Below are 12,419 nucleotides of genomic sequence, written 5' to 3'. Positions count from 1 at the left end.
CAGTGACACAGAGCTGGAAAACACAGAGGGCCGACTATGTGTTGAATGTTTTTTATTTCTCTCATGAAAAACTAAACCCTCCAAATCTGTACTACCTTCAAAACATATCCAGAATCAGACCCCTTCTCACCACCTTTACTCACAGCTCCCCACCCCACATTTGAGGCACCATGATCTCCACCCTGGAGGAATCCTGCAGCCTTGTCCTAGCCCCTAGCTTCCTTGCCCAGACTCCACCCCGCCCTCCCGCCCCCCACCAACAGTCTACTCTCCACCCTGTGGCCTGAACTTTCCTACCATTTCTTTGCTCTGCGGCTGCTGCTAAGTCACTTCAGTCGTGTCCGACCCTGTGCAACCCCATAGACATCAGCCCACCAGGCTCCCCCGTCCCTGGGATTCTCCTGGCAAGAACACTGGAGTGGGTTGCCATTTCCTTCTCCAATGCATGAAAGTGAAAAGTGAAAGTGAAGTTGCTCAGTCGAGTCGGACTCCTAGCAACCCGATGGACTGCAGCCCACCAGGCTCCTCCGTCCATGGGATTTTCCAGTCAAGAGCACTGGAGTGGGGTGCCATTGCTCTAAATCTCCAGTAATGTCCCATCTCACTCAGAGTGAAATGGTGAAAGAAAAAACAGACCACAACCAGAGGGTCTCTTTCCCAGCCCATCCCCCACCCCCCACCATTCCTGCTCTGCTGGAATTTCCACCTCTGGTCACTTCCTTCCACACCAAACCCACTGACACCATTCCACCCACACGAGCACATTCCCACCTCAGGGCCTTGACTTGGTGTTACCCCTGCCTGGAATGCTCTTCCCCCAAATACCTTCACCTTTGGGTCTGCTCAAAAGTCACTCATCAGAAGGACTTCCATGGTGATCCAGTGGTTAAAACTCCACACTTCCATTGCAGGGGCGCGGGTCCCACCCCAGGTCAGGAAACTGGGATCCCACACGCTGCAAGGTATGACCAAAAAAGTAGGAAAAAAAAGTCACTTATCAGAGAGGCCCTCCCTGAAAACTCCTGTCTGGCATAGCACTGCTTTCTTCCCCCTCCTTTGACTGCATCCCATCAGGTATGATTTGTTTATTGTCTTACTTTGCCCACTGGAACGACAGCGCCATCCAAGTGGGAACCGTATCAGTCTTGGTGACAGCTGCATTACCAGTGCCCAACATGGCACCTGGCACTTTCTGGGTGCTTGCTAAACACCTGCTGAGTGGATGAATGACTGAAGCCTCAGGGTTACTTTTCCTTATTTCCTCTTGGCTTTCCTGCTTGTTATTTGTCTTCCGTGGGTCGGTGGCTTGCGTCTGCGGCAGGGCCTCCGGCAGGAACCCTTGCCTCAGTGACCGGGGCCTCCGTCCCCCCAGGCCTGGGGGCCGTGATGTGCCTGCGTTCTCACTGCCTGTCCCTCTTCGTTTTCTCCTGTCCTCACTCCCCAGAACCTTAGTGTTAGTGGAACCCCACGATGCCCCCCGGGCACAGTGAGCCCCAGGGCTGGTGTGGGAAGAGTGATCCTGCAGTGGGCTCTCATTCCCCATGGTCGCCATTCTGTAGACCGTTGTGTGCCAGGGGCTGCTGTGAGTTGTGAGCCTTTGCCTTGAAAATTGTTCTCAGCTGCTGTTGTGAGCGAGCACTAGAGACTTGTGCAGTAATCACCCACCTGGCTACCTCCCAGGCTACCGGAGCCTCCCAGGAGCTGCCCCCGTGATGGAGGAGGAAAGCTGGGAAGGACGATGCCCCCACCTCCAGACCGGGTCACCCCAGTTTGTGGCCAGCGACCAGATCCTTTGTAAGGAGACTGTCCCAAGTTTCTCCAGGGCCTTCAGGGCACAATCCCCATAGAAATGAATTATGAAAGGTGTATGTAGAAAAGCCAGCCTTGCTTATAAAGAATGCCTTCCTCTTCTGTGGGTAAAGGGGAGGAGAAGTCAGAATTCTGGCTCGGGTGTCTTTTGGAACTCAGTATTATACTCGTGTTATTAGTTGCCTATTAAACACATGCTCTGTGCCAGGCAGTCTTCGAGGAACTCACCCACATGATCTTTTAGCAGCTGTGTGAGTTAAGCTGATGTTCCCATTTTACGGGCAAGGAAACACGCTAGAGAAGTGATTGGGTCTGCTGTGTGTCGCACACCAGAAAGTGCCAGAGAATTGAGATTCCAGGCTGTACTGGGGATCCCAAGAAGGCCCCCAAGTTGCCTTTTTAATAAAAATTACACAGAGAAAAGCAGCCAAACACCTTCCACTACTCCTCAAGAATCCAAGGCTGCTGTAGCCTTGAGAGGGACTTTGCAGTCCAGAAGTGGCTTTTGGAGGAAGCCTCTAGAAGTGGCTTCCCTAGTGGCTCAGCTGGTAAAGAATCCACCTGCAATATGGGAGACCTGGGTTCAATCCCTGGGTTGGGAAAATTCCCTGGAGAAGGGAACAGTTACCCACTCCATATTCTGGCCTGGCGAATTCCATGGACTGTATAGTCCATGGGGTCCCAAAGAGTCCAGCACGACTGAGCGACTTGCACACTCTTTCTAGATGTGGAGGGTTTTGATGGGGACAGAAAAGTCAGTTGGCCGCATGCTGGCTGTCGTGACAAGCTCACTGGTTTGGCCTGTCTGCGAGTGAAACGGCTCTGAACAGTGCTTCACTGGACGGACCCAGACACACTAACCCTTGCTCTTGCTCATCTGTGAAGTGGGCAGAGTGAGTTTGCTGTAGCAGTCTTGAGCAGTTTGGAGTGACTGAAACTTGCAATTACAGGTCAAATTAAGATGGAATTTAAAAACAACATGATTAAAGACAAATCGGGGCCACAGTGTCGCCAGGGGGCCTAACCCTCCTGTTTGTCTCTTCCCGCAGAGTCCAGCCCGCCGGCGCGCCTCCTGGCCACCCGGCCTTGCTGCGGCCCCGGCCCGGAGCGGCGCCCGGTGCTGGGCGAAGCGCCGCGCTTCCACGCGCAGGCCAAGGGCAAGAACGTGCGGCTAGACGGCCACTCGCGCCGAGCCACGCGGCGCAACAGCTTCTGCAACGGGGTCACGTTCACGCAGCGGCCCATCCGGCTGTACGAGCAGGTGCGGCTGCGCCTGGTGGCCGTGCGCCCGGGCTGGAGCGGGGCGCTGCGCTTCGGCTTCACGGCACACGACCCGTCGCTCATGAGTGCCCAGGACATCCCCAAGTACGCCTGTCCCGACCTGGTCACGCGGCCTGGCTACTGGGCCAAGGCGCTGCCAGAGAACCTGGCGCTGCGCGACACGGTGCTGGCCTACTGGGCGGACCGCCACGGCCGCGTCTTCTACAGCGTCAACGACGGCGAGCCCGTGCTCTTCCACTGCGGCGTGGCGGTGGGCGGCCCGCTCTGGGCGCTCATCGACGTCTACGGCATCACCGATGAGGTGCAGCTCCTCGGTAGGTCGTGGTCCCCACTGGAAGGGAGATAGGGTGGCCCCGCCGGGACCAGGTGCGCATGAGGGTGTGTTTCTTTAACATTCACGAATACCCAGGGCTCCCTTTGCCAGGCGTCTTCTAAGCAGTTTACACATTTCCATTCATTTATCTTTGGCAACAACCCACCATCCCCGTTTTAGCGATGAGAAGACTGAGGCCCGGAGTGATTCAACGATTTGCCTTGCAAAACCTGGATGGGAATCCACACGGGTGTGGCCCAGAGTCCACTGTCCGGTCCAGGCCCCTCCACTTGCTCCTTCACTCAGTTGTGTCCTCACTCGCTCACTCATTCTTTCATCCGTTCCGGGGTGTGCTCCTTCACTCCCTTGTTCACTTGCTCATTCATTCATTCATGCAAGCATTTATTCTTTTGCTCACTCATTCATATATTCACTCATTCACATATCTGTTTATGCATTTGCTCATTCATTCTCTCACAATCCACTTCCTCACTCAGCAATCAAACCCACGACCTAATCTTCTAGTCCCTACACTGCCCAGGCAGTGGACAGTAGGTATCATATCAAGGTCCATGGTTAAGGGGCTCAGGGTCCAGTGCGGATGCAGGCAGGTAAGTGTGGCCCTGGCTCCAACAAAGGAGGAGTGACTAATGCTGAAGTCCTGGTGGTGAGAACTCACGGGATACAAGTCTGTTGCTCTTAAGACCCTATTTCTCTCTGTTTTCAAAGTTTTTTAAAAATTGAGGTAAAATTCCCTTAACACAAAAGTAAAGTGTCCAGTTTTGTGGCATTCATCATACAGTTTTGACAACCATCACCTCTGTTTAGTCTCAAAACATTTTCTTCACTGCAAAGAGAAATCCATACCCATTAAGCTGCCACTCCCATCCTCCCCCCAGCTCTTGGCCTGCTTTCCCTTTGTGGCATTAGCTCTTGAACTCGGGTTGCACGTAAGCAGCCCAGCCTCCACTTCTGGGGGAGAAAAAGGAGAGCAGGTTTCTCAGGGGACACAGCCCTGTATGTATTTACCTGCAATGAATGCACAGATCTAAAGTTTGAGTTTTGATGGAATTATACACTGTACACCATAAGCCAAGTTGCTGCCTGCCCCTTTAAGGTAGCCCCCTCCCCACCAGGGCAGCCACTGTTCCGATTTTTCACCATAGACTATTGCACCACTACTTGAACGTCACATAAATGGAACCATGCAGTATATGCATTAGTGTCTGGCCCATTAATCTCAGCACAAGATCTTTGAGATTCATCCACATTGTTACTGTATCAGAAATGTGTTCCTTTTTCATTGCCCAGAAGCATGCCTTGATTTGGATGGAGTACGGTTTGTATATCTGAATGTCTGGGCGGCTTCTGGTCTTTCAGCCCTGCATCTTGAGGGAAAACCCTGGCCCTGGGCTCCTTGCTGCCCCCGCCACTGCCCACACCACCACTGGGCAGGGAGGGGAGATGCATGCATTCGGGCCCCCAACTCCCCAGAAGAAGAAAGGCGGCAGAACCGAGCAGCTAGGAGCAGAGGGGTGGGAGTCCCGTGGATCTCTGCTCCACACCTGGCTCTCCACTTGCCAGCTGTGTGGCCTTGGCCAGGTGACCAAACCTCTCTGTGCCTCAGTCTCTTCATCTGTAAAATGAGTTCATGATAGTACCTACCTCATGGGAGTGTTGGCAGGGGACATGAGATGGTGTATGAAGGGGACACCGCATGATGCCTGGCACATGGAAGGCGCTTAAGAAGTAATAGCTAAGAAATGAGAATCTCTGCCCGTCTGCACGGGCGCTGAGGCACATGTCTGAAATCCAGGCTTAGGCAGACCAAAGTATAAATAGCTACCCATCCTCCAAGCTGGGGCCTTACTCGGGCATTTTAACCATGTTCCCCCATGCTCTTTTCCATGGAAGGTTCTGGTTTTTTACCCGCAGGAAATGCAGGTTTCTAAAAACCTCCTCTAGACCCCCTGTCTAGACCCCGCTCTAGACCACTCTTTTTTGAAGCTCTTTATTCCTATGGAGCGGGGAAACAATCGGGCCTCATTCACCTGCTCCTTCAGACAACCCAAGTCTTGGTACCAGCCGAGAAATCATAGCCACTCCATAATCAGCACAAGTGGATTAGGGTTTTTAAAAAAAAATACAAATTGGAAGCAGCCTCTACTGATGACTTAATGAACTGAACAGACCTGTGAGGAGTCATGGACTCTCACCTCCCTGCCTTTACCGAGCCTCTCCAGCACCCCACGCCCCTGGGAGGAAAGGAGAGGGCCCGTGGAGCACCAGCGTCAGGGGGCAGACGGGAGTCTCCGTTTTCTAATCTGCCAGTAGTGCCCGCGATGGGCGGCTGATGCGGAGCACCCAGCACTGGTGTCGTGGGACGATGTTCACAATGACACACGGAAGGGAAGATGAGATCAGAAAGAATGCCATCCATGGGGGAAGGAGCATAGGTGAATCTCACTTCCTTCTTTATACCTCTCTGAGTTATCTTTTTAATATATATGGAAAGGGCTGATATTGCTTGTACAAGAAGAAAGGGCAATAAAGTTACTTTCCTTTCTGAAGGTTATATGAGATAATGGAGAACTTATTGACATGTGATTGAGGCTCAATAAATGTTTCCTTCCCAGGGAAAGAGCAAATTGACATTGGTTATATCAGGGTGAAGGGGTTATGGGTGGGTTTTTTTTTTCTTTTTTTTTCCTCTCCCAAGTTATCAACAATGATTTAAATCAGAAAAAAAAAGTTATAATAAAAATAAGGAAGTAAAGTAGTCATGATTCTGTATGGTTTGAGTCTGGGCAGTAGGTACTCTGCTGTTGCCAGCACAGCATGAGAACCACAGAAATCCCACCGTAAGTGGGGTCCCACCCTCCCAATTCCTGGAAGAACTGGGCTTCTGAGGGTGGTGTCCACTGTACTGCCTGGATAAATAGGAGGCTCTGGCCTCCTTTTTCTCACAAGGAACAAGAAGGTTAACAGTTCCTCTAGTCTTAGCTGTGAGACTCCAGAATAAGGACCCCTCATCCCCACCTCAGGCAGCGCTAGTAGTGAAGAATCTGCCTGCAGTGCAGGAGACACAGGTTCAAACCCCAGGCCCAGAGATCCCATGGTGAGGGAAGGGGCAACCCACTTCAGTCTTCTTTCAGGGGCAATCCCATAGACAGAGGAGCCTGGCGGGGTCCGTGTGGTCCGTGGCGGGGTCCATGTGTCTGTGGGGTCACAAAGAGTCAGACACGACTCAAGTGTAGGACCATCCATCTGTCCCTCCCTCACCTCTTGGGTCCCACTGGATAGAGCCTCAATGCCAACAAGCTACAGCAGCCTCTGGGTAAGGCTGTCAGGTTTAGGATGCCCAGTTACACTTGAATTTCAGAAAAATGATGAATAATTTCCTGAAGTATATCCCATGTAATATTTGGGGCATATTTAGAATTTGGTTTTTTAATTTTTATTTTGTATTGGAGTATAGTTGATTTACAAGTGTACAGCAAAGTGATTCAGTTATACATATATCCATCCTTTTTCAGATTCTTTCCCCATATAGTTTATTACAGAAAACTCGGTAGAGAAGAATTTGTTGTTTATCTGAAATTCAAATGTAACTTTGCTTCCTATACTTTATCTGGCAGCCCTCATCTGATGGAATGGGGGTGCACTGTATTCACCCTGGATCTTGAGCCAAAATTCAGTCTCAGGAATAAAAAGGGATTCGTAGTCCTTGCCTGCTCCTTTCACATGCTGGAATTGTGCTTTCAGCCCAGCCTCCTGCACGGGGCTCCAAGTGCAGCAGAGAGCACCGCCTCTCTGAGGCCAGACCCTGGGGTACCCCCTCTTGTGACGTTCAGTCTTTCCTCAAGACAGGGTGACTTAGCCCCTTTTTATTTATTTTTATGGTTCCACTATATATTAAAATTATTTTTTAAGTAGATAAATTAAGATTTTTAGTTGGAGTTTCAGTATCAAGCTCTCAAAAATTAATAGAATGAATATACAGAAAAGTAGAAGGGTATAGTAGACCTGAAAAGCACCATGAACCAATTCAACATAATTAGGATTTATACATTTTTCACACAACAGTAGGATACAAATTCTATTCAGGTTCCCATAGACTGTAAACTAGGAGACACTGGACATAAAGTACAATAATTTCATGGTCTAAAAGTACTGAAATCATAGGGTCTGTTCTCTCATCACTGTGGATTTATGTTAGAAAGACTTCCTTGATGGCTCAGTGGGTAAAGAATCCACCCACAATGCAGGAGACACAGGAGACATGGGTTCGATCCCTGGGTCAGGAAGATCCCCTGGTGGAGGAAATAACTTAGGCTTGGAGAAGGGAAGTATCTTGGTTTGAGAGTGACAGAACCAGGATTAGAGGCCAGGTGCATCTCCCTTTAGTTTGGTGGGTCTCAGCCTTGGCTGCACATTGAGGTCACCTGTGGGGGGGTGGGGGGATCGTGGCTCTCAAAACTCCACTTCCCAGGCTGCACCCAGGCCAATTAGATCAGAACCTAGGGGTTGGCTCCGGGCATCCAGGTTTCTTAAGGCTCCTGGGGTGATCCCCAGGTGCAGCTAGGACTGTGATCACAATGATCCTCTCTGCACGAGCTCCTGTTCCTCCTCCCTTTCTGGTACCGAGTTGAGTTCCTCAGACCTCTAGTTCAGGGCATGGCAGCATCACACAAGCTCCTTCTCTTGTTCTGACTTTTCTGCTTCATCTCCAATCCCGACTCCCACTCACGCTTTCCCCTGCCCAGATAAGCACCACTCTTGATGTTTGGCATAAGTCCTTGAGCATGTATTTTTAAAAAATACATAGAGCTATTTTGTATGTTTGGCATGCATAGGTGGATGGTATCGTGCTAAAGATCTTACTCTGTTTTCCTTTTTTCACCTGCCCTTATCAGTCTGTCTGTCTGGTTCTGTGTTTCCTAACTGACGGATACCTGGGTTGCCCCCGTGCAGACAGCATTACTGGATACATTCTTCCCCAGGGCTGCTCTGTGGCTGCTGGGGTTACATTCTCTGGGGCACTGATCAGGACGGGCTTAGTGGGGCCCGGAGTGGTCCATCCTGAGAGCCTGTGATTTCCCTGGATGCTCCTCTGGACCAAAGAGAAAGAGCAAATTACTTTCTGCTGAGTCGAGCAGTTCTGGGACCCAGGAGAGGAAGGTTCAGCCAAGTCATGCACACCTGTCCCCCTTCTCCTGGCCCCTTTTTCTCTGAAGAAGCCCTTTCCCCAAGCTCTGGAGTGGAGGCCTCATGCTGTCCTGAGGCAGCCCTGTCCCTCTTGTGGGCAGCTCGGGAGTGGTCCACGTCAGGGCCGCTGCCCAGTGGCAGAATGCTGGTCAGAATGAACAGGGGACGCCAGCCCAAGGCCACAGCATCACAGACTGTGCTTCAGAAAGCTTTGCTTTCAAGAGATGGAAACTGGTTCAATCTCACTCAAGCAAAAATAAAGGAAATTAATGTCTCATGGACTGCAAATTCCAGGAAGCAACTGCTTGTTAGCCTGGCTCAATGCAGGGGCCCGAGGAATAGCACCCAGAACATCGGCCTGCCTCTACCCCTTTTCCTGTCTTTGTGTCATCCTCCAGCAGGCTTTCCCTTTGGGGTGGGGGCAAGGCCACCAGTATCTCCAGTTCCATGTCTCGTGAACTTAACAAGTCTAGCAGGAAAGCTGCTGCAATCTCAAGATCTGGCCTCACTGATCTCCATGGCCAGAGGGATGAGCTAGAGGGACTGGCCAAATTAAGGCTCCCTGCTCAAGGTACTGAGTGGAACGGGGCGGGGAGAAGTTCCCTCTAAAGAAAAGCTGGTGCTGAGACCAGAAGCAGCAGGGACTGGATGCAAGAAGCCAGTAACAGCAGCTCTCCAAAGGCTTTATATGGGAGTCATTCACCGACCTTGAAAGCCTTGAGCCCTTCTGTTAACTTACTGGACCTACTCAGCCCAGGCACCATGCTGAGGGCTTTACCTGGTGATGACCTCCAGTCCTCACAAGAACCCCATGAGACAGGAAACAGTTTTGTCCCCATCCGCACACCCAGCATGGATGGATAACTTGGCCAAGGTCACCTAATGGTTGGTGGTTCCAGAGTCAGTATCTGTTCATTAGGGTTATGAACAAATTATGTGATAAAGACAAACTTGTCGATCTAAATCATGACCTGCTGGTCTGAGTGCATCACTCCATGCTGCAGATGAGGAAACTGAGGCCCAGAGAGAGGTAGGGACCTGCCACCTCACCAGTGGCTGTGGGGGGTGATAGGGTGTGGCCCGGGACACAGAGAGGTGCCTTGGTGTGGGACCTGTGAGCACCAGCATCAGGCTGGCAGTAGTGGCTGCCGCTGGCTTCATCCGGAGCCTGATGGGGACCGGCTCAGAGCAATGCGCTTCGGTAGTTACTGTTTCCTTTACAAACAGCCCAGCCCAGCGCCAGCCCCGCCCCCACAGTCAGGCCTCCGCCTGGCAGGCTGGCCTGAAGGCTTCTTTCCCCATCAGGAGTGGGATCACCGCTCTGTGGTTATGTCCTACTAGGGGCCCTGAAGGCCCACTGTGTGCTGGGTGCAGCGCAAGGCACATGGGTACTCTTTCCACAGCTCTGCCATCCGTCCTCCCCACAGGCCTGGGAGGCGGGGGTGGGGCTCCCCACACTGCAAGGGGAAGCTGAGGCCACAGCCGGCACTGCCAGGGACCAGCCGAGGTCTGTCTGTTGACCTGTCCAGCCGCCTTTGGTCGGCAGCTAGGCGGCATGCAGAAAAGCGCAGGCTCAGTGCCCGACATCCTCACTCCGTCTCAGTCCCCAGAACCCTGCCTGCTGCCTGCCCTCCCGTGCCCATGGTGGAAGGAGTTCTGCTCCTGTCCCCTCTGCCTGTTCAGGGACATTCTCTGGTCATTTGTCCCTTTATCCAGCCTCCCGCTCCCTCTCCGCAGAACCATCCCCATGAGCACACACAGGTAGCTCCCATCTTTAAAGAAAACGCCCTTGACAATCTCTTCCACTGGCTACTACCATTTCTCTGCTCTCCTTCAGAGCGAAACTTTCTTAAAGGTGTTGTCTATACCACCCCCTCCCGATCCCTGCTTCAGCTCAGCCCAGTGAAATTTAATTTAAAAAAAAAATGTTGAATGTGAAATTAAAAAGACACAAATAGAAAGCAACTTTCTTTAACATTGTACAAAACAGTATAAGTAGACCCCAAAGGAAGTGAAACATTATCACCTTTACACCACCCTCTGATTTCTCATAATTACTATTCAAACAATACAAAGTATAGCTAGCAATTTAAGAACTGGGGAAGAGATAAGCTCAAAACCCTCTTCGACCATGTTTGTTCTATGCTGCGTATCGCAGTGCTTCCAGACAGTTTCTGCTGTTTCTGCACTGACACAGGACTGCAGTTGTGGGGAAAACTGAATCTGCTTAGGAGCTGAAGGACACAAGAAATGGTGGGTCCGTAGCCTGGTGTATCGTCCATTCAAACAGTGGGGCAGGTACCAGCGGGGCAGGTACCAGCCGGTAATTTTTAGGTTCTGCCAACAAGGCTTTCTCTTGAAGTTAAACCAAAAACAGCTGCTTATATTCCCAGGCTTTGTCATATGTGCAGCAATGGATGGATCCTGAGGAGGTTCAACACTTGATCTCTACCAGTTACCCACGTAGTCATCAGTGATCCGATCTGGCCTGACTCACCCCACGCCCCTATCTCGGTCAGCGTTAGCCCTTCAACTTCGTCTTCTGGCTATGGCACCCTCAGGTGCTGCCAAGCCCAGAGTGGTCGTCCCCATTCTCTCACCAGGCCTCGCTCCTGCCCCAGGTGACCTCTCCCACCTCCTGGGCCTCTCCTCCGTGGCCCACTTGCTGGCTCCTCCCTGCCTGGCTCCACATGCTAAAAGCCGCAGGATTCTGTCCTAGGCCCTCTTCATTCTCTTTCCTTCTCACTATTAAAGCGTCATCTTACTTAAATATGCATGGAGAAAAGTGCATAAACAACCGTACAATTTAACAACTGCTAAGTCACTTCAGTCGTGTCCGACTCTGTGTGACCCCACAGATGGCAGCCTACCAGGCTCCCCCGTCCCTAGGATTCTCCAGGCAAGAACACTGGAGTGGGTTGCCATTTCCTTCTCCAATTTAACAACTGAGGCAAGGCAATTTCTATTTCAGTTCAGCTCAGTTGCTCAGTCATGTCCGACTCTTTGCAACCCCATGGACTGAGCATGCCAGGCCTCCCTGTCCATCACCAACTGCCAGAGCTTGCTCAAACTCATGTCCATTGAGTTGGTGATGCCATCCAGTCTTCTCATGCTCTGTCATCCCCTTCTCCTCCCGCCTTCAGTCTTTCCCAGCATCAGGGTCTTTTCCAATTAGTCAGCTCTTCACATCAGGTGGCCAAAGTATTGGAGTTTCAGCTTCAATATCACTCCTTCCAATGAACATCCAGGACTGATTTCCTTTAGGATGGACTGGCTGGATCTCCTTGCAGTCCAAGGGACTCTCAAGAGTCTTCTCCAACACCACAGTTCAAAAGCATCAATTCTTTGGCACTTAGCTTTCTTTATAGTCCAATTCTCACATCCATACATGACTACTGGAAAAACCATAGCCTTGACTAGACGGACCTTTGTCAGCAAAGTATTTTTTATCATCTCCCCTTTCTTCAGATGATCTGGCCCTTGAATCCCATGTCTAAGCTGCTGGCTCCCAAATCCATATTCCCAGCCCTAATGCCACACGTGAACTCCAGACTTGCCCTCCCTACTCACATCTCCTCCTAGCATCTGAAGAGGCTTCCCACACAGAACACATTCAGACAGCCGTCACAGTGGATGGCACCACCCACTTGGTGCATCGGTCCAAACTTCAAGAGTCATGCTTGATTTCTCATCCAGCACCCCTTCTGTCAGACTGTTCTGTCACGTCTGCCTCCAGGACACATCCCAAAGCAGCCCTTCTGAGACACTGAAGTGACTGAGGGGTGGGCCCTTGTCTCCGGTTCTTCAG

At 51.3% G+C, this 12,419-nt stretch overlaps 1 protein-coding gene across 1 annotated transcript in view; it reads left to right on the top strand.

The window, feature by feature from the left end:
- Positions 1–12,419, top strand: part of NEURL1B (neuralized E3 ubiquitin protein ligase 1B) — a 44,674-nt gene that overhangs the window by 19,172 nt on the left and 13,083 nt on the right. Inside the window, exon 2 of the mRNA XM_086362199.1 lies at positions 2,859–3,404. Coding sequence (XP_086218325.1) covers positions 2,859–3,404 — 546 coding nt within the window. The remainder of the gene's footprint in view (positions 1–2,858; positions 3,405–12,419) is intronic.

This window comes from Bos grunniens, chromosome 20 (assembly GCF_055505025.1).
Source record: "Bos grunniens cultivar Pamir isolate PY7600 chromosome 20, Bosgru_T2T1.0, whole genome shotgun sequence".
Taxonomy (NCBI): domain Eukaryota; kingdom Metazoa; phylum Chordata; class Mammalia; order Artiodactyla; family Bovidae; genus Bos; species Bos grunniens.
The sequence above is the reverse complement of the archived record's forward strand: the minus strand, read 5'-3'. Positions and strand labels throughout refer to the sequence as shown.